Below are 26,767 nucleotides of genomic sequence, written 5' to 3'. Positions count from 1 at the left end.
AAATTATTATTTGTTTGGTTTATTTATCACTTTCTTTAGGTCTGTGTGCTTACGAACGTCTCCGTTTTGTCCGGTCTTCTCGACAGTAATAGATAATTATTTTAAATCATTTCTATGAGAAAAATAACAGCATAGACCGTAGAAGTGTATTTTATAGGGACAATTTTGAAAATTAGCAGTCTCTCATGGGTTGTGTGGTTTCCAAACTCCTTGAAATATTATTACCTCATATGTGTTTTACATGGTTTTTACTTAATTTTGCTGTATCAAAAAAAGTTCGAGTATATGGTGAAATTTTGAATATATAGAAGATGCGCTGTGTAAAAGGAAAAATTTGTCTAATCAATATTAGTAAATTTTTTATGATTATACGTCGAAAGTAAAATATGTAGAGCATTCTTAATGACGCATGGCTTCATACCGTTTTCCATTATCATGTCAAATCTCGAAGCACATGTTAAATTCCTGTACGTCGCTGCCAGATTTAGCTGTTTTGTTATTTTTTTTTTCAATAAAACACAACGTTCTAATGTAATAAATTTTATTAGCGAATTGCATCTTTTATATAATTAAACATCAGTTTTATTAAATAATTAAACAAAATGAGCAACATATACATTCTTGAGCCTCCCACATCTGGGAAAGTACGTTTAGTACCATAGATAATCTTTGTTTCTGGATTTCATATGGCAAATCTAACATTATTCCTTAGGTTCTTCTAAAAACTTCAGCTGGGGATATCGACGTTGAACTGTGGGCTAAGGAAACTCCAAAAGCCTGCCGAAATTTTATTCAGCTATGCCTTGAAGGATATTACAACAACACAATATTTCACCGAGTTGTGAAGAACTTTATAGTGCAAGGTAGGAGCAGCAAGAGTTCAAAAAGGCTCAATAGAGCGCAGATCGCATTGGAAGACTGTACTACCTATTCATTTTTTAGGGGGTGACCCAAATGGAGATGGCACAGGAGGTGAATCTATTTATGAGGAACCATTTAAAGATGAGTTCCATCAGAGGCTACGCTTCACTCGCAGGGGTCTCCTTGCCATGGCCAATGCAGGAAAAGATGATAATGGTTCACAGTTTTTCTTCACCCTAGCGGCAACACCAGAATTGCAGGATAAACACACTATATTTGGAAAAATTGCTGGTATTATTTCCCAAAATCAAAATAAAACAGCATTTATTTGTTGTCTCCACCATTACAGGGGATACAATATTTAATATGCTTAAACTGGCAGAGGGTTTAATTGAAGATGAAAGACCCACTTATCCTCATAAGATACTTAAAACTGAGGTGTTAAGTAACCCTTTTCCAGACATTGAGCCACGAGTGAAAAGGGTAGAAGTGAGGGAGAAAAAGAAGAAAGAGAGGAAGCCTGGAGTTAAGTTAGTTATTCATGTTAATATTAAGCTTTTGTTAGTTGTGTTGAATTATGTATTTGCAGAAATTTTAAACTTTTGTCCTTTGGAGAAGAGGCTGAGGAAGATGAAGAGATTTCTACAAGGGAAAGTGAGAAGCTAAGCTCTAAAGGAAAATCATCACATGATGCTCTTAGTAAGCAGTATTTCTGTTATTCACTTCATGTATAAATTGGTATTTATTATTATTAAATAAATTTTTAATTAGATGACCCTAAATTAAGTTCAGAAACACAAGAAAGAGTAAATGAGGAGAGACTCAATGAAGACCTTGAAGAAGAAGACACTGAGAAACAATTGGAAAGTATTAGAAAGAAACTCAAAACCAGCCATAAAAAATCAAAACTTCTAGAGTCAAAGCCAACAACACAGACATCCAATCTGCAATTAGGTGATGAAGATGATGCTGCATTTGAAGAATATTATTTAGGTAAAGATAGAGATTTGGAAAAGAAACAGAAGATGTGAGTTATTGTATACTGTTTTGTTACTTTAAATTGAGTAATTCTTCTCATCCGATTTAAGGGAGGAGCTGAAAAAAGAGATTCTGGATGTGAAAAAAGAATATCACAAAAACAAGTTACAGGCTGAGAAAGAAAAAAAGGGACAATCAAAGGAACATAAAGAGAAAGACAAAACTTTCAAAGAATATCAGGAGGAAGTTGATATGTACAAGAACAGAAACAAATTTCTTCCAAAGAAAGGTATAGGAGTATTGTGTCTCCTCTATGCTATTATTCCATATCCAATTAGGTTATAATCTTTATTTTACTAATGCTATGTAATAGTTGAAGTTATTGAGGCCATAAACCTTTAATATAAAAGTTCTTAGTCTATTTGAACATAGAGTTTTTGAAACTGTTCTATTTCAAGGTCTTGTAGTTAATGTCTTTTCACGAATTCTCATAATCGACTATTGAACGTCTCTGCCTATTTCACATCCAAATGAGAATTTCAGGGTATTCATAAAATTTGTGATGTTTGCAGGGGCAGGAAGGGAAGAATTTACTTTAAAGCTCTTGGAGGACTTTAAAAAAAGGCTACATTCAGCGAAGGAAAAGGAGGAAGAACTAGTAGAAGAACCAAGCGAACTGACTAAAGAGGAGCCTAGCAATAAAGATACTGATTTGGATAAAGATGAAACCTGGTAAGAAAATTTATTTACGTATTGAAACTAACTACAACAGCAGTTTCAGGTTAAATCATAAACTAGAATTCACGGATAGTCTCGTGCTAGCCAAAGATGCGAACACAAAGGATGACGATTGGTTCGAGATCTATGATCCGAGGAACAGTCTGAATAAAAGGAGAAGAGGAGAAGTTACCAAAAAAGGCACAACATAATTTGTGTATTTCTTTTTATAACGAAGTACAGACATTATACTATATTAATTTGAAGTTTTATAATTTCCAATTGATAACTAACCATATTCATTTATTATAAAAGTCGGCTCTAACTAAAAACAAAACTACAGAAACATGCTTAAATCTGGTTGAAATTTTGGAAGAAAAAACAATTTAGACGCAAAATAATTATTAATATTCAATCTGATCAGAAAATACACAATGCAAAACAAAATAAGATCAATATGACCAACTGTATCAATCAATATTCATTTTTTCTACGTGCTCAATCGGAGCCACATTTTGGATATCTTCTACAGAGGTATCTCTGCCAGAAATAACTTCTTCAGAGACCTCCATGGAACTAATATTCATTTCCACCTTTTCGTCAACAATATTCTTATGCCCCTGAACGATATTTTGCTTATCATGGGCTTTTTCACCAGAAATATCTATATTTCTTTCACTGCTTATGGTAACATTTTCCTCAACTGCAAGTTTTGTTGCTGGAGCATCGCCAATATTTATAAGATTAGTTTCACTCATGACAGTTTTTTCACATTGAACTCCCAGGAGTGGCGAATCATATATGGGTGCAGATGATATATCGGCATTATGTAATGAATTATTTGCGGATTCCGCGTTCGTGGTTACGTTTACTTCAACATCTTGAGATGAGTTGGTTTCTGTGACGTCCACTGAATTTGGTTCGACAAAGCTTTCGGTGAATTCTGAGGTGGAATACTAAAATTTACAAATAAAAGTTAGATGTGTCAAACAACATTATTTTGAACAAGTTAAGTTTGGACCCACTATATAATAGTTTTATTACCTGTAATGTAGATGAAAGACTTTCGGCACTGTCTTCAAAAAGTATAGATGGGAGCATCTCCATCTTTGGTATTGCGGGTAAAGAATAATTCATCAATTCTCTCTTGACGCTATCACTTGATGGTAATGCGTAAGGAGGTAAATCCAATGAATCTTCAGGGTCAGTTTCAGACTCTTTCTGTGAAAACAAACAAAAGACTGAAGGTTGAAAAGTCAAATTACCATTTGCTAAAATTGTGGATAATTTACTTTCTCCAAGTACAGTCAGAAAAGCGTAAATATTCAATAATAAAATAAATTATAAAAGGAAATCGATATACATATCCTTTTCATTCATATCTACAACCGGAACAAATAACACACACATACAAATATCAAAACATTCGTATCTACAACTATCTGAAGCAACTAGTACAGTACAAGATTAAATACTTAATAAAGAGAAAAGTTACTCACCCCTTTGCATTTACTTCCTTGAGAAGTCTTTAATATGAAACAAAGCACAATCTCACTATTGGCTTTTAAAAACATTTTGAACACCCTCAATTACCAGAATTAAAAGAAATTTAACAATATTAACATTAAAACTTACCCTTGGTTGAATATAAGAACGTATCAGAGGTATATCCATGTGCAGTTTACAAGTACTGTCATCAAAAATTGCTTCTACTGGAGTACAGCATTCAATATCTCCCTTAGTTTTACCACACGCCTTAAACAGCACTTGATGAGGATCCTAAAAATTACCAAAATGTACAAAAAAATCGTCTTATAATCATGAATTAGTTTACTTCTAAAATATGTTTTCGACAATGTTTGGCTGTAGGTAAAGAACGCTCTGGGCATTTTACTCCTCCTTCAGTAAACTGACATTTTGATGAACTAGATCTTGATGACCCAACATCAGATAACTGAAAAACTGCCGTAAATTGGAAATAATTAAACACAAAAACACTTACTTTTGCCCTTAAGTCATGTAATCTCTTCTCCATGATTGCTTCTTCACCAAATGACTTGTGATACTTGTTATATTGCTTCAGTTTTCTGTATAATCTTTGCTCCTGGGGATTATCTCTTACTTGGTTGTAAATATTACCTTTTAAAAACAAAAAGTAAAACACAACTTCCTGTTTTTTACATACTTACAGCATGTTTCCTTTTCTCTTTTAAGGGAGTGAAGATACTTTCTTCGTCTCTCTCTCAGCAGGTATCTCAAATGTTTGTACTCTTCAATATACAGAGACTGTAATCTCACCAATTTGTCTCTGGTCAGCAGAATAATTTCATCAGGTGTGTACACATTGGCATGCCTAAAAGAAGGATATTATTCTTTCTTGTAAGGATTTCTGCTGTCCTTCAAAACTGTTTCATACTTAAGAGGATCCTCATCTTCAGAATCAAAGCTCTCATTATCTGAGCTATCAGCATTGGCATCATGCCACACAGTGGCATAAGTGGAGGCTTCCACATCACTCTCTGATTCACTACACATATCCAAAACTTCATTGCAATGATCATTATAAACTGCAGCAGCGTCAATGTCAACTAAATTAAAGAATATGTTATAATTTCATATAAGGAGACAAGTTAAGGATACTGAAAATCACCATCCAAATTTAAATAATCATATGTTTTTGGCAAATGATATAATCTCTATTTATTTTATGGCATTTGAAGGGTTCCTAGTTAATGAATAACTGAGAACCTCCATAAATCATTTAATATGTAATATGTAGTTTATAATCTCAATATATCTAAGGTCTATGATTTTATCTAATGATGATAATACCGGCCATTAGAACAAGTCATCATTTAAAAATAATCTCAATTTTAAAGCTTACTCGTAGTTTATTTTAATAATCAGCCTTTATTATTTCTTAACCTACCAAAAGGATCAATAACTCGTGTTGCCCTAGATTCACCATCTTCTGCATGGCTACTCTCTTCATCTAAAGTATGACTTGTGCCAGCTAAACTGCGATTTCGAGGTTTTCTTATATAATGTGATAAATTTGTCAAAAGTGATTCTGCTGTTAATGGAGGAGGATTTTTGGCATTCAGTTTATTCCTTGAAAGAGTGGTTTTTAGTGAATGTTCATTGCAAAACCTAGGAAAAAATACATACATTTCTTTCATAAACAATTAATTTTTAATTGTGTTGATATAATTCATACCCATAGTCCTTCTTGTCTCCTTTGGGAGCTGGCAAATTACATCTCTTTCCATTGTATTGATAAGTAAAGTTGCATTGTTTGTAAGGGGCATTTTTATCTTTTAAAACGTGCTTAATACAATATTTGGAATTGTCTAAAGACAGCAGGGAACACTCATAAGATTCGTAGGCACAATTCCGTTTATTGCAGACTTCGGCTTCTATTTGAGCTCGTAAAAGACCCTTAGCATTCTTCTCCATATCCGTAGCGAATTTTATCGAATCAATTTACTGGAACAAAGACCCCCAATAAAACTGTGGGCATCTAAACGACCTAAACAAACAATCTTAAGTGCCTAGAAACAAGGTTAGATTTCAAATTCTAGTACGCAGGATTAAGATTGGACCAATCAGCACGCAAAATTTAAACTGCCCGCCTTTGAAACATCTCATTTAGCCAATAGGGTGAAAGGCTCATTTCCGTTCTGCGTCAATGTCATGTCAACTACAGGGATAGAGGTAGCCAAGTTGTGCCCCTATTTTACCTGTAGTTTTGGGGCCATGAGACTGTTCGAGCGGGTGATTTTGGGAATAATATTGGGTAGTGAATACTTAAACTGTGTTTAAATTTTTGGTGCGTTGTAGTGATAATTTACAATGAAAGTAGAATGGTATAATACGTGCGTTTGATTACCGTGGTTGGTCGGCCATCGAGCAGTGAATAACATCATTCCACGACTGCTGTGTATGTATTTGCAAATTTACTAACATTCAGCCTTCTTCGCATAAACTAATAGCTAAGAAATATATAACCAATTGTACTGATTAAGTATACGTACGATTTTCCAATTAAACTCTTAAGAAACTCCCAAAACTCGCCGTCTTTGTGACCCGTGCCGAACTTCGTCGAAATTCCAGTAAAGGAGTGACGCATACACGTAACTAGACATTACTTTTTTGTCTGAAACGTAGTGCTAGTGATAAAGGGGCTTTATAGTAATGTTACGCGTGATTTTGCTAGTTCGCTTTTCAAAGAAATAGTTCTTTTCCAAATTGCTTCGTTTTTCAATGCGTCAGGTTTTTTTAATAAAAATAAAAGTCAGCGCCATCTGCTTTGCTGACTGTCCTTATTCCGTGTTGTGCGAAAAGTGTCAATGGCAAACACGAGCAACAGCGAAAGATGGTATTTTACCAAGGAACAGTTGGAAAGTACCCCATCCAGAAAATATGGATTCGATGCGTATAAGGAGTTGCAATACAGGCAACAGGCAGCCAATTTTATCCAGGACATGGGGCAGAGATTGCAAGTGTATCCTTCCAATCGATTTTGCAATGAACGCAAATTTCTAGAAACGCATGGTCAAAGTCCATTTGCCCCTGTTTATGCTTGCTGTAGGGGCGCTGGAAGGATTTTAGGTAAAGGTAGAGTGGATAATTGTCTTCTAGGGTTTTTTTCCTGTACTAGAATTGCGCGTTTGTAAAGGATGCCACAATTTCCAAAAGATATAATTTATTGATTTCTACTCTTTAACCTTGACCTAGAATTGGTGAAAATGAAAATGAGTTTGGAAATCTCACCTTGCCCCCCAAAAAAATTTTAATTTTTACTTAATTTTCAGGAGTTTTTTACCAAAAATATGTATTGTTTATTTTAGGTCATCTTTTAATATATAATTAATTTAAATTTGACCACATCCAACTATTCAATAGACATTTTCGGAAAGTTCTTAAGATTACTTACCTGAATAACATCAAGTTATTTAGCTTGAAATATAAAGTAAATAGTATCCCAGATGTCACTCCTAATTTAGTTAAACAATGTAACCTTCCAAAAAGCCTATTGTTCTCAAACTACTGTTATTATTTGCACATTTTTACTTTTTGTGTGGGTTATAACATTAGGTTGCTATCATAGTTAACCTTACAGTAAGGAAGTAAAACATGGACAAATGCGGAGGGAAATTCATAGATTGGGGTCATGCTAGTGTAAATGTAGGCTAACCATTGTACTTAGAGTTGTAAACAATGACAACACCATAGAATGCTTACCACGTGGAGATAGGAAGTGCCATTAATCAATCATTAATCAACTATACCTGATAGGCCAGTTACATACCAGAAACATAATACATGCAATATGTGATATACAGCAAATACAGCTTGAAGACTAGTAACACAGATCAATTGAATTGCATACTAGAATAACATGTGCAACCATGGCTTTAGGCCCACATGCTTAGTGTAACATCAGTCTAATTTCTCTTGATTTGTATCATGTCTTAAAGATGTACTATCAAGGGGGGTCTCATCTAAGAAACTGCTGTGCATTTCTCCAAGAAATACAAATAAATTATTTTAAAAAATCATATGAAACCCGAGACTTAAAAAACCCCATGAGGTTATTAGAAATTTTACTTCCGAGAAGGTATGATTGATTTTGAAAACCAACGTTTAATATTATTGAAAATATTTTACTCATATTAGTGACTGGCCTTGTCAGTGATCCACTGTCTGGTTGAAACAATTCTTGGCGAAATATGCACAAGTTCTCATAAGTAGTCATGCAGGTAGTCAGTTCACTTTAGTTGTGAAAATTCTCAAGTTACTACTAGGAAACGTTAGGTACACTGCTTAAGAAAACGTATTGCTCGTTCTGGTCAGGTTTAAATAAATTAGTATTTATATTTTTTGCTTTCTAAATTTTTATAATCTGAGTTAAGCTCTGTTAAAGTGGCAGCTATTTTAATTTATCAATTATTGGGTAACCGTTAAATGGCTGATGTCTATGTTGCGCTTTAAAAAAAATACTGAATGCATTAAGAAATCAAAGTACTTCATGGCCTGACAGAAAGCTGACAGTATGTTCATAGTTGACTATTGTTCATTTTGAAAGTATTTTGACACTAGTTTTTATTTCACAAAATTAGTATTGTTTGGCCTTTCCTTTTTTGGTTTTGTTTCCTATGGGGCATTAGATTTTTAAAAATATAGACACAACGGCAAAGATAAGGAAGGACTGCACATAAATTCATACCATTAAGGTAATCTGTAATTTGCGTTGAAAATATTATGTTTATGTTGATATTAACATTAACAAGTAACAATACAACTTACGTTATGTCAAACTATAATTCCATTTTTACTTCAGAGCAAAAAATTACTGTATATTGATAATTAAAAAAATAATAAATTGATTCATATTACTTTTGTTATGATGTTTATATTTATTTAGTTTCTCTTGATTTATTTACTCTTTATTCTTTTATTGGCATTTTGTTTAAAATTCCTTATGCAGGTAATGTTTCCTATTAACCCTTTAAAAAGTGTCTAGTCAAATTAAAGTTTCCAACAAATTGATTATAAATGTTTTAGTAATGTTAATAGGAATTTATGATTGCTGCATCGTAAAATCAACAGTGCATTAATGGTTTTGCTATTGGCATCAATAAAACCCCCTGAAGACTTTAAATTAGGAATCAAATCAGAACTACTGCCCTTAAATGATTGTCTAACTAGTTTATTTCTCTCTGTCGAATGAGCCTACATGACATTGTCATTCAGTAACCAAAACCTATTGATTTAAAGATCTACGTAACAAATAATTAGCCGTTTAATATATTTGAGTATGGGAGAAATTCAAAACAACCTATTTTGCATTGGAAGTGATACCAAATTTTTGTCACCCACAAACAAAATATCCAAAATAAAAATATTTCTATAAACAGCAACCTTGAAGATACCTATGGTAATTAGCAAGGATAATTAAAATTTTGAGATTATTCATCTTTCTTCAAGTCATCCTTTGAGTAACTTTAATCTAATGGGCCTATTTGTATAATTATTTCGATAAGTAGTATTACGTATTACATTTCTAATTTCGAATAATTTTCAACCTGGCCTGGAGATAAAATTGGAAATTTAATTAAGCTCGGACAGCCGGGTATTTTATTCCATCTTATCTAATATTTTATTATGCATACTGAGTGTCATAATATGTATATAAAAAAGGTTTTAACTTGTGCTTTGCCAACTTGAAAGCAAAAAAAATTGTATGAACCTAATGTAAGCGGAGCTGTTTTAGGCCAAAAAATGACTCCTTTGATACCATTAAGCCCAAATATTTGATTGATCATTTTAATAGAAATTTGCTCAGAGATCACTACGGTTAACATGATATAAGGACATTTTTTCCTTTAGCCATTTTTCTACGATTAATCTCCCAGAAAAAAAGAAGGAAATGCCTTTTAATACACTGATGAGTCTGTCAAGTTAAGCTCGTTATGATAGCTGGTAATAGTGACGATTTTCTGCTAATTTTGGCACAAGAGGAAGTGGAGATAAATAAAGTACAATCCACTTGAGTACTTGATTAGAATGTAACCGGATTGTTAGTATTATGGATGTTAAAGTAGTTTTAATACTTGCGATCGTTTTTGACCATTGAGTGATCAGTAAATTCGCGTATTTCGTAGCAAAAGTCGTGGGGAAGTGATTAATAGATGATTCGGTGAAGTTTTTCATTACCATCTACCTACGTGACTATCAATATGACGGCGCCCACGCACATTTGGTGACATTATCACCAATTTAAAATTATGGCGTCATTCGACTGCAAGGTCTTGCCGAAGTTGACGCAGTTCTGTTCTAAATAAAACTCTAAAGTTTTTTGGTAGAACTTTTTATTAAAATTCCCTGGAATTCGTCGAACTAGTGCATTTCTGCATGAAAAACCCTTTAATTTGCAAAATCGCACTATTAAAACCCTTATTGAAATTTCCGGGTGATTTGCCAGTAATTTTCATTTAAATGATTCTTTGAAACCGCAGGAATCAGTTATCCTATTGACATAGTTACCAGGATTTGTTAGCTTGGGTCTCTGCAAATCAATATCGTATACCTATTACTCCTATGTCCTTTATCGCGGCACTAGTATGGGGTCAAAACCACCGTTCGTTGTGGGCCTAGCGAAACCTGAAAAAAATTCTAGGTTATTCCGGATTCTAGTTTAAATTGAAAAAAACAATAATAAAGAAAAAATAATAAAAGTAATCAAAACACTGATAATCCAAGCCAAAAGTAACCAAGTCGTTTCCTTTGTCCCGAGCGCCAGCGCCATGTTCGATGCGGAAAATAGTTGCGGTGCAGGAACTTTTCGTGGTGTTGCTGCCGCTAGCTGCTTCTGCGCTGCTGCAGCCGCAGTATTATTCGAACGCGTAGTTCACAAAGACTGAATAAAGATCAAAAATAAAAAATGGCGGTGGGTCGAGTGATGGGGAAACAAGCGCGATAGTTGCGTCACATGAGATTGCGCAGATTTACTCCATGTTTTATCTTCACTACCTAGCATGTCAAGTAGAGTTTTAGACTATTTTATCGCAAGTGGAACGAAACTTCAATTACTATTTGCATGGAAGTAATTTCGCTGATTTCCTTGACAAAATTAGATAAACTAGTTTAATACACATCAGAAAATATATTATAAAAAAATCCTTTTGGTGAGATTGTCCGCGAGTTTTTGGAGAATTTCTATAAATATTTGAAAGTTAATTGCAGTACTCTTATTCCCTATAATTGGCGAGCATTACATGTTAACGACAATTATTAGTTTTGAAAATATGGCGCTTTCATGGTATTTCGAAAAAAATGTATGCAAATTTGCTAAGTAACATGTGAAACTTTATATTGGTTTATCGTAAGAAGGATCAAAAATTCTACTGCGCTTTGTTTAGAATTAATTTATTCTATGAGGAAATGAATTGGGAAACTATTTGCGGGAAGTAATTCAGTAAATTTTGATTAGGGTTACAGGGCATTAAACAAACTTTCGGGATTTGAAAGTTAAAGGATAAATGAGACTAAAATTGCTAAATCAACTTAAACTAATATCCGGAAATAGTGTTGCCAAATTTCATTTAGTTTACGAAATATTGAAGAAAAATGAATTAAAAATAAATGTATCACAGGATTCCGTGTTCCCACGTTTCATTTGGGGATTGTGTCTGTATCAATTAAATTTTTTGGAAAGCTTACAGTCCTAGGCTATCGTGTAAACTTTTTCGAATTTCCCTCCAATGGAATTTCAAAAACTGTAATAATGTTGAATTGATAATTAAAACCCTCTAAGTTGGTACTTAAAATTCGCCACCATTACAGGCCAACGGTTGTCAAAAATATGTCACTATGTTGGATTCAACCAAATTCACAAAATTAAATCAAAATTGTTTTATATTTATCTTTCCTTACATGAAAAATGTATTTCATTAACACTTATAGATTCGAACGAAACTTACGACTCAGTGAAGCAATCACTTGGAAATAAAACCTGTGCGACATTCTAATTCTTTAATGCAGCAGTAAACTGTGCACATTCTTTTAAAGAGAGTTGAATGAACTTTTAGATGGTTTACCAATCTTCGCTTTCATTGCACAATTTGTTCTTTGAAAATGTTAAAATATTCTAGACATTCTTCAACACGCAACGATCATTCGAGCGTTTCATTTATCATATTCTTAAATATATCTCGTTTTAGGTATTTTTTGGGAATTGTGCATCTTTTTAAAAATTTATGTTTATCCACTCATCCTTTTTATTGGATTTAAGAGTGTTAAACTCTAGCATTTCTATGCTGGCAGTTCAATAAATTAACATAGCAAGCGATAATGGACTTTGAGCACTTCTTTATTTAGACTAGATGACCTATTCTATTTTCTAATATTTCCACAAAAAAAGCCAGATATTTCCTTAATAACAGCTTAGATCGCAATTGTGTATAAACACGGCGATAGTCTACATGCATAGATTCTATGTGTTTCACTCATTCACCAACTTCCCCTGGTACCAAATGGCAGCAGCAGCCCTTTTCTTGGCCGCCAAGGTTGAAGAACAACCTAGGAAGCTCGAATATGTTATTCGAGTGGCTAATATCTGTCGGAATCCTAGAGATCGAAGTTTTGACATTAATTCTGAACGGTAAGGTTTCCCACTAGAAGAAATTCTTGCCCCATGGCAATTTTTGCTTAATTATAAGACTTAATTTTTGGTACTTAGGTATGCGGCCCAATCACAAGATTTGGTGTTTAACGAAAATGTGCTTTTACAAACACTTGGCTTCGATGTTGCCATAGATCATCCCCACACATACGTAGTTAGATGCTGTCACTTAGTAAGGGCCAGCAAGGATTTGGCGCAAACGTCATATTTCATGGCTAGTAATAGGTAAGAATTTATTTACGAAACATCCGTTTGGTTTAACATACAGTTTTCTTTTGCAGTCTACACTTAACAACAATGTGTATCCAGTACAAACCCACGGTAGTGGCGTGTTTTTGTATATTATTAGCGTGTAAGTGGTCGAATTGGGAAATACCATTATCGAATGAAAAAAAGGAATGGTATACTTACGTGGATCCTACTGTTACTGCGGAACTTCTGCAGCAGCTGACCAATGAGTTTTTGGTTATATTTGAAAATTGCCCCTCGCGGCTGAAAGAGAAAATTGGGCCAAAGCCTGAGAGTTCTGTGAGTCCTTTGGTAAGCCATTTTGTTCATATCAATAAAAAAAGACATATTTGATTATTAGTGATCAAATGAGTCCTGACTGACAGTCAAATTGAAAGTGAGTTGAATGCTCTGGAATAATTTGTCGTATTTGACACTTAATAAGTCCATCATATCTCAGGATTTTACCTGGAATGATAAAAGTTGCAGGCAGCACTCATTTCCTGTATTAATCTGTTATGAGTTAATTTATCATTTGTGATGATACAGCCACCCAATAATAATCTAAATTTTCCTTACGCCACGGGGCTAAAGTCGACACAGAAGAAGTGTATGTACTGAAAATACTCTGTACTGCGAGTTATACAGGACGTTTCGGATTGCATAAACTTTAATAGCGTATTCTTCCTTCGAAAAATAATGCAAATCCAATGCATTCCATCGGAATGCCAGCACCTGATTGTATTTTCGCAAGGAATCAGTTATCGAAAACTGAAAATAGTGTGCAATTCCACCGCTTTACCAACCCCTACATGTGTGTAATTCCACCGTTTCACCAAGCCCTACTTGTGTGTGCGATGTTATTCCCAACAACCATCATAGAGCAAACGAACCATCCCACTCAAATGTGTAGAATATATTTAGAAAATACCATTACAACATGAAAAACAGCATTCTAACTCGGCCACACATTTCGATAATTTCTTTTATCTTTTGACCGTTTTATTGAAATTAGATTGAAGACTGGAAGAGCGAAACTTTTTTCATTTCATAATTGTTGTCAATGTCAAATAACCATAATCGAGTACTCGATAAGTAGCAAACCATAAACCGTTTCACTCTTCTAAGTCCTGTTAGGATGTTTAACTAATTTTCTACATATTTCTTCCCTTATAGGATCAAGACTCCAAGGGCGGTAGTTTGAGATCCTTAGAATACAAAGGTACAATAGAAATCCTATTAAAGTATTCCTTGCGAATAATCGCGGGGTATTTTAGGTGACGATCATCATAAACATAGGTCAACTCGACCACCAGATGCTGCTTCAAGCAGTCACCGGACTCAAGAGCAAAGAGAAAGAGAGTATAAGGAGCGAAAAGAGAAAGAACGGATAGCTCACATGAGCGGCATAACGTTAAATCATCAATCTCATCACCATCGACCTGAGAGGCCGCCAGGCGATCCAACCAAAATGAAACAGCACTCCCGGCAGCCTCCTTCGGGTATGCCCTATCCAGGGTCAAATAGAAATGAGCCCAGAGATATATTAAGAGAGGCCGCCAAAGACTCTCCCTTCGGTATTCCCACAGTCCGGGACCCAAATCGTGAGCACGGGAAAGAATTGCTCGCGGCGCGCAGTGATAAAGAAGTGCCCAAACGGGATGCAATGCTCGGAAAGCCGGGTTTGCAGACTGATGCAAATATAACCAATTATTCTGATGTGCGGCATAATTTAAAGGATCCGAACCGACCGAGGACTGATCTGAATAAATCCGCGTCGAAAGCGGAGTTGATGCGCCGCTATGAGGATCAGAAACCACCACACGTGAAAACGGAGACGGACGTTATCCGGAAACACCTGACTTCTAGTTTCGACAAAAACAGTACTCACCATAAAACATCTTCATCAAGTTCTACCTCGCATAAAAGCAAGTCGCCTTTTAGTTTAGATAGTAATAAGTCCGTCCCGAAGGCTACTATCGCGCCAGTGAAGCCGCAGTTCAATGGAAACGTCAATGGATCTTATGATAACAAACTCCCTGTATCTCATGAAGCCACTGATATTAAAATTAAGACTGAACCTGTTACTATGAAAGAAGAAATTCCTACTCCCGCCGTTATAAAAAGGCCAAGCCTCTTTTCGCCTGATCAGACCCCTGATCATCCACAGCTACCTATTAAACTCGAAGTTAAAGCTGAACCGCTGACTCCCAATTTATCAGTTTTGTCGCCGATTACCTCTCCTCCTAGCGTGCCAAGTATGAGGAATCGAAATTATTCGAGTAGTTCAGAGCCGGAACTACGACCTACCATGAAAAAAATCGACCAAGTTGAAGGGTTTGAGAATCTAATGCGAGATAGCACCATTGGCATGTCTGGATTGTCTAGTTCGTCAGACACCATGCAGTGCAGCGCCTCAGAGCAGTCCGAGGGTATTTGCAAAACTGATATTAGCACAGAAATCAAAGAGACTTCAATGAGTCAAGTAGTAAACGGTCTAGAAACTAACCCTTCCATCATTAGTGACCTTCTAAAGGGAGTTGGAACCACATCGCATCTCCCAGGTGTCGCCGCTTCTACTTCGATTAAACCAGAAATTACGGAAGCTCCGAGTGAATGTGCAGCTTTAGTCACCCCGACACCTCATCAAGAGAAAGAACACAGACACAAGAGCAAAAAGAAGAAGGACAAGCATAAGCACAAAGACAAGGGCAGGAGCAAGGAGGAGAAAGAGGAGAAAAAAAGGAAGCACAAGGATAAAAATCGCGAAAAGCATAAACATAAAGAGAGTATTGAAGAGCCGACCCCCCAGATCAGTGAGCCAATTAAGATTAAGATACAGAAAGATAAGATTCAGCAGGTGATTCCGGTGAATCAGTTGAAAATCAAGATTCCCAAAGATAAAATCAGGACTGAAAGTATAGGGAATCCGATGTTGCTCCAGTCTAGTTCTGGAGGTGAGTATTTTTGTTTTCATTTGGATTTGTTAGAGAACGTCAATATTTTCAATGGTGCCAATAAATCATAGTAAACTTGAACATCACATATCTGTTTCACATAATACGTATAGTCGAGCAGCAATTTCGTTGTATAGAATTTTAACCTAAACACTTCTAAAAATCTCTCTAAAAAATAAATTTTAAATTTCAGGGCTCAAGATTAAAATCCCCAAAGAGATTATTACTAACTGCAACCAAAGCGGCATGACCTCCTTGGACATGTCCCTGAGTGGATCCAGTTCGAGTCGTAAAAGGGACAGAGACCGATCTTTAAGTGGTGGAGACGCCCCGGCCTCAAAACAAACCAAATCCAGCCACAGGGAGTCCAAGCAAAACGGCAGACATTCTTATACCAAGGTAAGCGAAACTCCGCCCTCTAGTAGCGTTGCAAGTACTGATCAAGTTGATAGTAGTATTAGCACAATTAAATCGGATGAAAGTAATGTTAGTTTGAATGAAGGATCGGTTATAAATCGTAATAATGCCCCGAGTGAAAAGAACAATAATACCCTTAAAAATGAAGTGACTTGTGAGTTAATGCCCAGTACTCCGAAGGATGTTACCAGTACCGTGGAAGTACTTTCTCCAAAACTTCTCTCTCCGATCTCACCGAGCTGTTTAGAAAATTTCAATCCTCCAAAGAAGCTTTCCCCCATTCCAGTTTCTCCGTTGACGGAGAACACCATAAATAATACTGGGAGATCTGTACCAGTGTCTATTAACAAAGATTTCCTTGACATTTTCAATATTATTGACAGAGAAATTGGGGGAGTAGCAAGCGCCACCTCTCCGGGGCATCCCTCTGATCGGCTTGAAATAAAAAATCTGTCAATTCCTTCTCTTCAAAGCCTCAATGTCTCACTGCCACCCACAAATAAGCCGCCTCCACATTACGCTTCAGTGGCCCAACGAGAAGCCCAGCTTCCAAATTATCCTCCTCCTCTCTATAACAGTCAAGTATTTCACACTCCCTATACGAACGTAAGCGCAGCTACATTTCAAAAATCCTTCTCTAGAGCACAGAGAAACTCAAATCATCCCCGTCATCCCCCTCCCAGTTACCCTGGACGAAGTCAAAATGCCTCTGTACCAATGCATGTGGACAACAATTTGCACTACGCAATGTCGCAAATGGCGGCTTATAATGCATACTCGGTAGCGCCACCTACGTTGCCAAATGTCAATTTACCACCGCCGAGTTATGGCATGTATCAGCCGTTTTATGGCAATTATTTTGACATTTATCAGCAACAATTGGCAACGTATAGTGGTACAGTGGGGCAGCCACCCTTGCCAACAGACGCGCCGCCTTCGCACGAAGCACCTCCACCACCTCCCCCAGAATAATTTCAATTTTATTGTTGGAATACGTGATATTATTTACAGAGCAGTAGGTGATGGAAATTTTATATTGACGAATTTCTTGTGATGTATTATTTTGCAATTAAAAAGAAAAATGATTAGAAATATATAAATACGGTTAGATGCAAGCAGAGCTCTCGGTAGGTGAAGTACATAAGTAGAATTTACGAACTCGGTGACGAAACGGGGGAACTGAGTTCTAGCAAACTTGAATTGTTAATTTGGAAACAAAAGGCTTATTTCACATCAGTATTGGATGGTGAGATGTTAAAGTTAAAAATATACGTACCTTTATTGGCTGATACAGGCGTTTCCATGATTGTTTTATTGATTTGTCAGTGTTTAAAAAGGGAATCTGACTCATTTTTACTCTGAGCATTTTTCAAGCATTACGTGAAGCTCATTTCTAAAGGGTGGAGGATACAGGATTCATCAATATATGTAAAAACATATATATTTGAAACGTTTTTAATATTCAACGTATTTTGCTAATTTCAATTGTTTGGAGAATTTATATTAACGTAATTACTGAAAATTTTAATCCATGAACATGCACTATTTCAAGTCAAAATACAGGGTGGTCACTTTTATAATGCAAACCATTAGAATCTCCGGAGGGATGTCAGTTACAAGATCGTTTAACTTATCGGCCATTTTAATATTCGTTAAGAATAAATTTTGAGAGTTTATTTGTTATATTGATATATTCTATATTTTATAAATGCCTATGTATTTTCTTAAAGAAAAGTTTTATATTACAAAAACTGTGAACGCGGTTTTGTGGTAACTTGGATTACTGACATTGCTCGTGATGGTACTTCGCATGACAGATTTATTGTAGGGATTCTAAGTTTGTCACACTGATAGCCAACTTTGATTTTTCTTGTGGATGCTGTATTGGATTTGTGTACCACTGCATAATGAAAAAAAATGCCTTTCTAATCATCGATTACATTTACGCGAAAAGAATAATGTAAAAAAATAACAAATCAACAAAAAACTTAAATATGAAAATATTCTACTATACAGAAAAGAACTCGTCAGTTGCCAACTGTGTTAAAGACTCATACGTTACCCAATATGTTATTTTTATATATTGTATTAACGTTCAAACCTTTGACATTATTGGGAATTGATGAATTCTACACTGCGCTAATAAAATATAAGCACATTCAGGGAACAGGAGTTCTGCAATGCTTGATTGAAGTGGTCGCAGTTCCCTTTAATGCTACCTTAAAGCGTATTGCACTGGAAACCAGAAGTTTCCACGCAATAATTTAACTATTTTACAGTAATTCAAGTATTTTAAAATTACGGTTTTTGACAAATTGCAATAGCTCTGCCGGAAGAAGCTGATTGGAAGACACTGCCATTGTGTTTTTGTGATCACAAGCCAAAAATGTGATGACGCAATTAGCGACAACGAATTGAATTGGGCGGTATCTTGCAAAGAGTTTGACGGATTTGAGAACGACAGTGACATCGACCATGCGATTCATAGTGGTTTCTATTAAGAAACTAATGCAAAATTAATGTTTCCGTATTCTGTCTATCAATGAAGTAGTATGGCGGCGTAGTAGTTCTACGCAAAATTTGCTGATAAAGAAAACTGTTAACGAGAATTCTCTGGTAAGCAAATTGCCAGGAAAATAAGTGACCTTGATATTTAGGTTGAAATAATTTATGTCAAAATTAGTTCAGGTTATGCAGCGTTGTCGGCGGTTTTTGGTTCCCAATTCACCTTGTTGCCACGTTTATTGAGACTTGACTGAACAGTTCTTCTTGGGGCATTATTATGGTTTAAAAACCTTAAAAAATCCATTGGTACGTGCCAGCGATCACAAATCACTATTTAAAATAATAAATCACTATAATCAAAACTAGTCCTAAAATGTTTACCTTTTTTTTAAATCTGGTAGTATTGTTGTAATATTTCCTAGAATTTTATTTTAAATAATTATGTGTATATCAGAGTTTGTTTTTAATTTTTAAAGGTATTATATTTTATTGTAGATTTTTGTTACCTTTTTTCCTCTTATTAATTACCACTGAGATTGTCGTGCAATTGCTCATTATACATAATTAAGATCTCTTCCATCTAATTTACTAACGATGTCCCATTAATAAACGCATCGCTTAGTTACTGTAAGGTTGTAGTCATGGCCCAGTATTGATCTCACAATTCGCATTGCCCAGGAAATTGTTGTATCAACATTTCTGCGTTCATGGGGGAGCATGACTGCAATTTAACAATCGTACAATAATAATCAGGCAACGAGCACAACATTATTACTCGAGAGATTTTTTCAATATTTCTTTGAAAATGCTTGTGTTAAAAAGGCAAAAAAATCTGTTTACTTCAATAAGAATAATTGTTATACAAAAATAAAGTCGTATTTTTTTATAGATTCTTTGTAGATTATTTTCCCATGTATACTAATTTCTATATTAAAGCATGGCATGTAAGCGTCGTTCCGCACCCATTCCTCTTGTAGATAAAAACAAGTGGCTTGTGTTAGTTCACCTTGTTTATCAATATTAATAACCAATATAATTTGAACCAGGCATGGTTATTAACTGTTAGTCTGAAGCAGTATGCAAAGATAATTTCTTATCTGAACGTTCAGTTTTAAATTCAAACAGACTCGTAACATTAATTATTTATTGAATATACGATTAAATTCCTACATTTTTAGATCCAACCTGCATGGTATTTTTTACCCGGAACCAAAAGTGTAGTTGCATACAAAATTCGTTTCTCTGAGATTTCTTTATTTTCGACAAAGAAAGTTAACATTTGGACTGGGACAATTCCGCTTCTCTTAAAAGCTCAGATTTGCAAGCGCTAAGAAACAACGTTCTCGAGACAGCCTTGAGAATCACATGGTTTGAGTAGGATTAACTGCAGTTATGAACGTCTTAAATGATGTCATTATTTTGTAAATTATCTCATACATTCATGGCAAAAATTTACATTAAAATGAGCTCGAACTCCAGGCTTCTATCTTTTGAAATAAGTGAGTTTCAGATCTTCTTGAATAATCGAGATTTAGTTGACGGTTACACTCGTGATTCTTGGCAATTCTTCTGAAATTCCCAGTCTACATATGTGTTATAATATTCAATTCTTTGTTGCAGCCTATTTGTCACTGTCGGTTTCAAAGTAAAACTGCCATTTAATTCTGATTCTATAATAATAAAAAAAATAGACGAGGATTTACTAAGAGAAATTATCATTAAGGAAAAAGAAAAACTGTAAAAAAATGTTTGCCATGCATATATAACTTGACTTTTTAGCCGCTTATTAATGAATGAACACGTAAGACATCTTCGAAATAATACAGTGTGAGTCAAAGTCAACAAATCAGAATGATGCAACTGTCTGTTTTGATTTATAGTAATTTTTTTCTTCTCCAATGCTCTGTCCAAAACAGCTTTAATCAAAATTGAGAATTTAAATATTATTTCTGCCATTTCACCTTGAGTAGTATTACATCAGAACAACGATTGTGCGACTTTATTCCGAGTGCGCTACGTCCATTTTGCGATCTGCATAATCGTTTTTTCGAGCAATTTATGGTCAGTTTTATAGGTTCACCTTAAACAAATCTTAAGGCTACCTTGGGGAATTAGCCATTTAAGAGTCCGAAGTGTTGAATACCTTCAGTTTAAATGGCACCTGTAAATCTGACCATTATTCGAGTAACAACGAATCGATTTCGTGGCACGTACATGACATATTCTGATAATGCTTATCCGCAGAAATAGTGCATACCGAAGAAGTTGCTGATGCAGAAGTGTTGTGCAAAATTCAACTGAGTCGGTTTGCCATCGGGCACAGCCATTCGAGCTGTGTCCATCTACTTAACGGAGGATTTTGAGGAAAAATTTTAATTTACGAGGTTGCAGGATCCTGCTTACGTTCAATTTAAAAAGTTATTTGCTATTTGGTGACCCCTCTAAGTAAAAAATTAAGGGTTTTACGTTACCAGACTCAATTTGATTAAAATAAGAATTCAGCTGCTATAAACTGACTCACTCTGTATATATAGTCGTCAAGATAGAAATTTTTTCGTCTATTTGATTTTTACTGGATCTGGACAGTTTTTGAGCTATTTAGGAGAATGTTTAGTAGATTATCAGGTCTTGCTCTGAATTTCTATTATTCTGGGGCCAAATTGAATCGCATGCATTACCTCATAATTATGTAAATAGCTTGGAAACAATACCAGATACCGAAGGAACGTAAGAGACCAAAATGTTAATAAAGGGAATTCGAATTTCAAGCTATGCACGGACAGTCCCGTATCACATTGTGCAACTTATGTTCATGTGAACATTTAAGTAGTCTGTGCTCACATGAACATAATGTCAGAGTGTTCAAGTCCAGATAGAGGAATTTACGGGTAAAAACTTATGTCTATAAAAACTTCTGTACAGGCAAATCATTATAAGCGAGTAGAGCCAACTTGGCTAAGTTCATGTAATATATCCTTACCTTCTTTAGCCATTTGGTAATTGAAAACTAACAAGTTTCATTAATTTATCGACTACATAAAGCCACTTAATGTCTAAACAGCAAAAATACAGTCAAATTTCTTTTTAAAATACGCAACGATCCACACAAACACTCACCATCTTATCCAAGAGCACGATTGTGCTGTGTCAAAGCGCCTATTTGGCTACTCCGTAACGACTACAATGTCAATTTGAAATAGCGCAGTAAAATGTGAGTTTTATTGCCATTTGATGATGGTATATTGTTCATGAAAAGGTAGTATATGCTTCAAAGTCTCATTTGCAAACCAATAGTCGGAGTTCGTTTTTGAGATATTATACCGCTCGAACGCTTTGATAAGATAATGGTTCAAGTCTGCATTATTTGTTGTGTTTGACTGTGTGCTATCGGTGTGCATGCTTTAAATATTGACACTTACATGCATGCTATTGTAAATCTAACATTTTATTAATTTGTTTTTATTTTGTTTTCATCGTGCTCGGTCTTAAGGTGTTTGGTGCTTTCAGGTGGCGCAAGGTGATGGCGAGTGGTCCGTTCTCAGGTTGGCCGAATCTAAGTATACCAAGGGCTCGTCGTAGGTAAAGCAACAAACATCGATCGATTTAAATCTGCATAGAAACGGTGCAATAGAAACTAAGTAATTTTTAAGAGTTCTATGAGCTTTTGTTAAGCTGGTAATTTTTAGAAAATTGTGTAAATAACGGAACGATCATCTTCAAATATTGCTCTTTCTCCGTCGTGTTAGAGAGTGGCTCTTTTGCTGCCAGAACGCATGTCGCCTCAGAATAGTTTGTTGCTTCAGAGCCAAAATTGATTATTAATTTTGGATAAATATTTAGATAATGCCAACTTGGACTCTGTCAGCTTGGTTGGTAGCTTTTTTATGTTTCGAAAAGAGTCACTCGATAACATTCATGGTGTTACCTGATCAAGTTTCCCGAGACATCAGAACTTTATTTTCATTACCAAAGCTCAGGAAATTTAGTCGGGACCATATAATTAAGCGATCACCTTTAATAATCATGTGGTATCGAGTAATTCCTTACCATTCCATTTTTTCCCTATCGCTAACTATTGTCAGTGGATCCCCGAACAGGTGATTCATGAGAGCATACATTACCTGTTTGTTACCCGAGGATGGCAGTTTCTCAATTCTGTGCCTTTTAAACTTCTCTGTACAGCTTTTGTAATTCATTGTGTTACGCCTTGAGTTGGTCAAATGCAGGTGATCCATGCCTATTTTCGCTATCATGACGAAACTTATCTTTTGGGCGGGTTTTGTGCGACGGTAAGTTTGATTAAAGCGTAAACCTGTATTTTCTGACCCAGTTTTGGACGCCCTGTATGTGTCCGAGATGAAGTTGTGTTATAAGTGTGATAGAAAAAAACTACGAAATCGTGATGTGTATTAATTTGATCCAAAGGACTGAAATCGGTCGTTATCGGACTGGTGTTTTGGGTCGCTTAGTGTGTACATAAACAAAGAACTAATTTAGATTTTACAAGGTATTTAGAACGGGGTTGATTAGTTTATAAGTATTTGTTTATTTCATTCGTTTGTTGTTTGGTCAACGGGCCGATTGGGAACTGAGTTGCTGCGCCATGGATGTAAACAGCTGCGAAGGTGGGTTTTGATTTTCCTTTTTTTGTTCAGTAGGAAGTTGCGTTTTTGAGTTAATGAAAGTACTTAAAGTTTGCTTTTTGGGCTTGAAACTGAGTTCAAATGAGGCTAGAAGGGGTTGGAAACACACGATTTCCTTTGTTCTTTTTTTGAGTAATAATTGGCTCAAGCTTTTTGATTAAATGTGAGGAGGGAGAGACCTTCTTTGTTTGTTGTTGATCGGCACCCTTGCCAACCCAGCAGGTGATGCAGTGCTCGGGCCAACGCTGATGACAACGTCAAAGCACGTCGGTTACCTACGTCTCGCATAACTTCACCCTTGGAGATGAGTACCGTTCGACTCTCAAGCAAAATAGTTGAAGTTGTGTTTCGGAAGAACGTAGCATTGAACAGTGCCAGAGCTTGACTGGAGAGAAAGCAGCGACGTCCTGAGGGGGTAATCCCGACAGCCATCGCTCAAACAAGGTTAGTGAAAAAAGAATATCGCGACACGAGGTGCGCACTGGCGAGGACGTCCGAATACGCCATAACTTGTCGGAATTCAAAAGCACTATTTCTTCCTGCATACGCTTGGTGTTTAAGCCGGGTTAACTCGTCAATTTTGACACTTGCCAAGTTCGGGCAACCAGCTAAGCTTGCGCACTGAGCGCGAAATGCTATCTGCCCCTGTCTAATACGTTACCCAACATACAATAAAACAAAAACAGTCTAAAAAGTCGCTATTTAACGCATTAGTGCGGATGTCGAAATGCGCCAACTGTTTTGTTATTTATTGTTTGCATTATTTGGTATTATAAGAGTGACTAAGACAAGCGTGTGTTGACGTGTTACAATTTAACGGTAAATGTCCACTCAACTCATCCTAATCTGATTCAAAAAGAAATTTCGTTCAGTCAAGGTTTTAAATCTCGATTGACTCAGGAATGAGTCAAAACCTTCAGGGCCAAATGCTTGTATTTTTCGTTGGGTTGCCGTATAGGAACGGCGGTTTTTGTTGAAATTATCGACTGACTGTGAAAGTTTTCAATTTGATTGTTCAAAAAATCAATATAGAAAAATTGCCCCGACTCCTGCCATGAAAGAAAAATTGTTGAGTTTTTCCTGCTGCTATTAAATTATTGAGCCGATGTGCAAGTTGAAGCGTGTGTGACGTCTTTTGTACAGACAATCAGGCATTTTGATTTAGTAAAAGCATATGAGTTTTTAAATAATTTTCTGTAAGCGACCAATAGACCTCAGTTCATAGAAAAGTAATCCTCTCCTGTAACGAGGCACTTGTCGACTATCCGAAAAATTTAATTCGGCCCGCTACGTCTCTGGAATTTATTCAGTTTGCTATTAGAATAAGTGTCGATTTATCACGTGCATTGTGGCCATAAGTTTCAATTCACCGACAATTTCAAATACGTTACATAGGGTCAAGTTTCGCATGATTTCTCGATTTTGTTCCTAACGTAAACCGAAAGTTGCGTCAATTTCTATTTTAAATGCATAAAACAGGAATTGATACGAGTTTGAATTTAGCCTGAGGAACCGTCATACGTCGAGAAATAATAATTACGTTAAAAATCACGAGAAAGATGAAAAAAACGCCAATAAGGGCAGCAACGAGATTTATTTAAAGTCTGTATATTTTCAAGATACACACGATCCACATAAACGCACGTGGAGTCACACCAAAACTATTGAACAGGACCGTACTTAGCCTCTGTTAAAATGTAATAAAAGAAGGTATGTGAGCTTATTGCCAGTATAATTTAATGAATTAGAAGTTTAAATATATGAGAATACCAACAAATCGCTAAGAACAATAAATAACAATTAGTAATATGCATGTAGATACGTATAAAAGTAACGAAAATGAAACCAATCGCAACTCTGTAAAACCATTCGTTACCTGCAGATGTAGACCAATCAGCAGTTGGCCACGTGTTGAATGACGCGTGTGTTATTATTTTTATCGTGACTGTCTTGAAGATAAATAGTCTTAATAGGTACAAAACACTTATAAAAGAACGGAAACAGCGGGCAGAAAAAATGACACAAATTGAGGCAGGAACGGTGTTAGTTAGAATGGCACTGATAGAGCAGGAAGACTTACGAATATACAGAATATGATTTTTCACTAGTTCCAATTAATTTTTACAAATAAATAGTATTAAATTGAGTTTAAATAATCACAAAATAAAGCATGTAATTGAAGAAATTAGACCAAAAATCAGCTTTGGTTTTGAAATGTGCGCCAAAGTGAACATGTGATAATACGAGTAACAGTAAAATCACTTTCTGCACATGCGTATGTGGACTTTCTTCATTCACGCTGCGATTATTATTTTTTTAGAATCCGTACTTACGCACCTGCAGAAAAGAAGTGCACAGTCACTGTATTCAAAAATGGGATTTTTATCCATTTATTCCATATATTAACTTGACCTCGCACTTCATTGTCAATTATAATGTTTTGCCTAATTTCCTCAACCATCTGCTTCATTTGATATATATGCCCCGTTTCAATCTCTATCTATTGTAATAATGAATTGAAACCAGAGGAATGACTATAAAGCGAATTTGCTTTTTTTAATATTCATTGTAGCAACTACTGCATAAACACTAAAATTCCAAACACAATTCATAATAAATTACACAAAATTTTGAGTGCGATATTACAAATGCTTTGATTGTGAATTTGGAGGAAATTATCCTTACATTAGTTCTAAATTTCATTTTTGTTGGTTCACCGTGTATATAGATACTAGAAAATAAGTTGACCACAAAATTTGAAAAAAAAATGTATAAAAGAAATGTTGACTTTTCCGGAAAATTGTTGCAAAAAAACCGTAATTAATTACATATTCATTAAGCGTAGCAATAAGTGCAACCTACCTATAAATAATTAGGTGTTAACTTAAAAGACCCCTTAATAACAATAAACATCTAAAATTATTTTGTGATTATTGGTAATATTTTATATATTAGTTAGAAGGAGAATATCGATTATTTGAAGGATGCCGTATAAAAATGTGTACATAGGTATTTAGACGAGATCTGGCGTTGTTTCTGAGGTTACGCCTAGTTTTAATGTTACTATTATTATTATTTGTGAAGATTAATTTATTGTTTTGTAATATATTTGTAAATTTTTAAAAATCTGCAAGTGATCAATACTTCCCTTTCATTTATTAATCCATCACGCGAAGAAACCAAAGATCCCTATTTCATTGATACTTCATTTTAAAGAAACATAAGATCCTCCATAACTATACTACCTCGACTTTTCGGCGCAAATTTGAACAAAC

The 26,767-nt window shown here is 35.4% G+C and overlaps 3 protein-coding genes across 6 annotated transcripts; 2 read left to right on the top strand and 1 right to left on the bottom strand.

Annotated features, from left to right (window-relative positions):
• Window positions 1–35: 35 nt before the first annotated feature.
• LOC136341632 (spliceosome-associated protein CWC27 homolog) lies at window positions 36–2,822 on the top strand. Its single transcript, XM_066286817.1, has 9 exons — window positions 36–644; window positions 713–863; window positions 943–1,152; window positions 1,211–1,391; window positions 1,451–1,560; window positions 1,633–1,888; window positions 1,950–2,128; window positions 2,412–2,571; window positions 2,621–2,822. Exons 1-9 carry the CDS (start codon window positions 603–605, stop codon window positions 2,766–2,768), a joined length of 1,437 nt encoding a protein of 478 aa, XP_066142914.1. The 5' UTR covers window positions 36–602; the 3' UTR covers window positions 2,769–2,822.
• Window positions 2,759–6,723, bottom strand: LOC136341631 (KAT8 regulatory NSL complex subunit 2-like). Of its 3 annotated transcripts, none has more exons than XM_066286813.1 (11): window positions 6,591–6,723; window positions 5,774–6,042; window positions 5,486–5,706; window positions 4,973–5,144; window positions 4,746–4,909; window positions 4,559–4,695; window positions 4,391–4,510; window positions 4,192–4,335; window positions 4,056–4,082; window positions 3,601–3,777; window positions 2,759–3,512 (listed from the first exon to the last, which is right to left on the bottom strand). In XM_066286813.1, exons 2-11 carry the CDS (start codon window positions 6,010–6,012, stop codon window positions 3,027–3,029), a joined length of 1,887 nt encoding a protein of 628 aa, XP_066142910.1. In that variant the 5' UTR covers window positions 6,013–6,042; window positions 6,591–6,723; the 3' UTR covers window positions 2,759–3,026. The 3 variants fall into 3 exon arrangements, with proteins under 3 accessions (XP_066142910.1, XP_066142911.1, XP_066142912.1); XM_066286814.1 differs by lacking the exon at window positions 6,591–6,723 and adding an exon at window positions 6,446–6,573; XM_066286815.1 differs by lacking the exon at window positions 4,056–4,082.
• A 182-nt stretch (window positions 6,724–6,905) lies between these two features.
• CycT (Cyclin T) lies at window positions 6,906–26,618 on the top strand. 2 transcript variants are annotated; one of them, XM_066286808.1, is made up of 8 exons: window positions 6,906–7,060; window positions 12,509–12,721; window positions 12,800–12,967; window positions 13,024–13,282; window positions 14,147–14,192; window positions 14,248–15,927; window positions 16,121–16,326; window positions 22,357–26,618. In XM_066286808.1, exons 1-8 carry the CDS (start codon window positions 6,906–6,908, stop codon window positions 22,426–22,428), a joined length of 2,799 nt encoding a protein of 932 aa, XP_066142905.1. In that variant the 3' UTR covers window positions 22,429–26,618. The 2 variants fall into 2 exon arrangements, with proteins under 2 accessions (XP_066142905.1, XP_066142904.1); XM_066286807.1 differs by lacking the exon at window positions 22,357–26,618 and having other exon boundaries at window positions 16,121–19,737.
• Window positions 26,619–26,767: the final 149 nt, after the last annotated feature.

The sequence above is a fragment of the Euwallacea fornicatus genome, chromosome 10 (assembly GCF_040115645.1).
Source record: "Euwallacea fornicatus isolate EFF26 chromosome 10, ASM4011564v1, whole genome shotgun sequence".
NCBI classification, from domain to species: Eukaryota; Metazoa; Arthropoda; class Insecta; order Coleoptera; family Curculionidae; genus Euwallacea; species Euwallacea fornicatus.
The sequence above is the reverse complement of the archived record's forward strand: the minus strand, read 5'-3'. Positions and strand labels throughout refer to the sequence as shown.

Coding starts and splice junctions, on each gene's coding strand:
- LOC136341632 (XM_066286817.1), top strand. CDS start 603: ATGAGCAACATATACATTCTTGAGCCTCCCACATCTGGGAAA. Junction 864..942: donor GAAGAACTTTATAGTGCAAG/GTAGGAGCAGCA, acceptor TTCATTTTTTAG/GGGGTGACCCAAATGGAGAT. Junction 1,561..1,632: donor ATCATCACATGATGCTCTTA/GTAAGCAGTATT, acceptor ATTTTTAATTAG/ATGACCCTAAATTAAGTTCA.
- LOC136341631 (XM_066286813.1), bottom strand. CDS start 6,012: ATGGAGAAGAATGCTAAGGGTCTTTTACGAGCTCAAATAGAAGCCGAA. Junction 4,910..4,972: donor GAAGATGAGGATCCTCTTAA/GTATGAAACAGT, acceptor TCCTTCTTTTAG/GCATGCCAATGTGTACACAC. Junction 4,083..4,191: donor GTTCTTATATTCAACCAAGG/GTAAGTTTTAAT, acceptor TTCATATTAAAG/ACTTCTCAAGGAAGTAAATG.
- CycT (XM_066286807.1), top strand. CDS start 6,906: ATGGCAAACACGAGCAACAGCGAAAGATGGTATTTTACCAAGGAACAG. Junction 7,061..12,508: donor ATGGGGCAGAGATTGCAAGT/GTATCCTTCCAA, acceptor ATAACAGCTTAG/ATCGCAATTGTGTATAAACA. Junction 14,193..14,247: donor GAGATCCTTAGAATACAAAG/GTACAATAGAAA, acceptor GGGGTATTTTAG/GTGACGATCATCATAAACAT.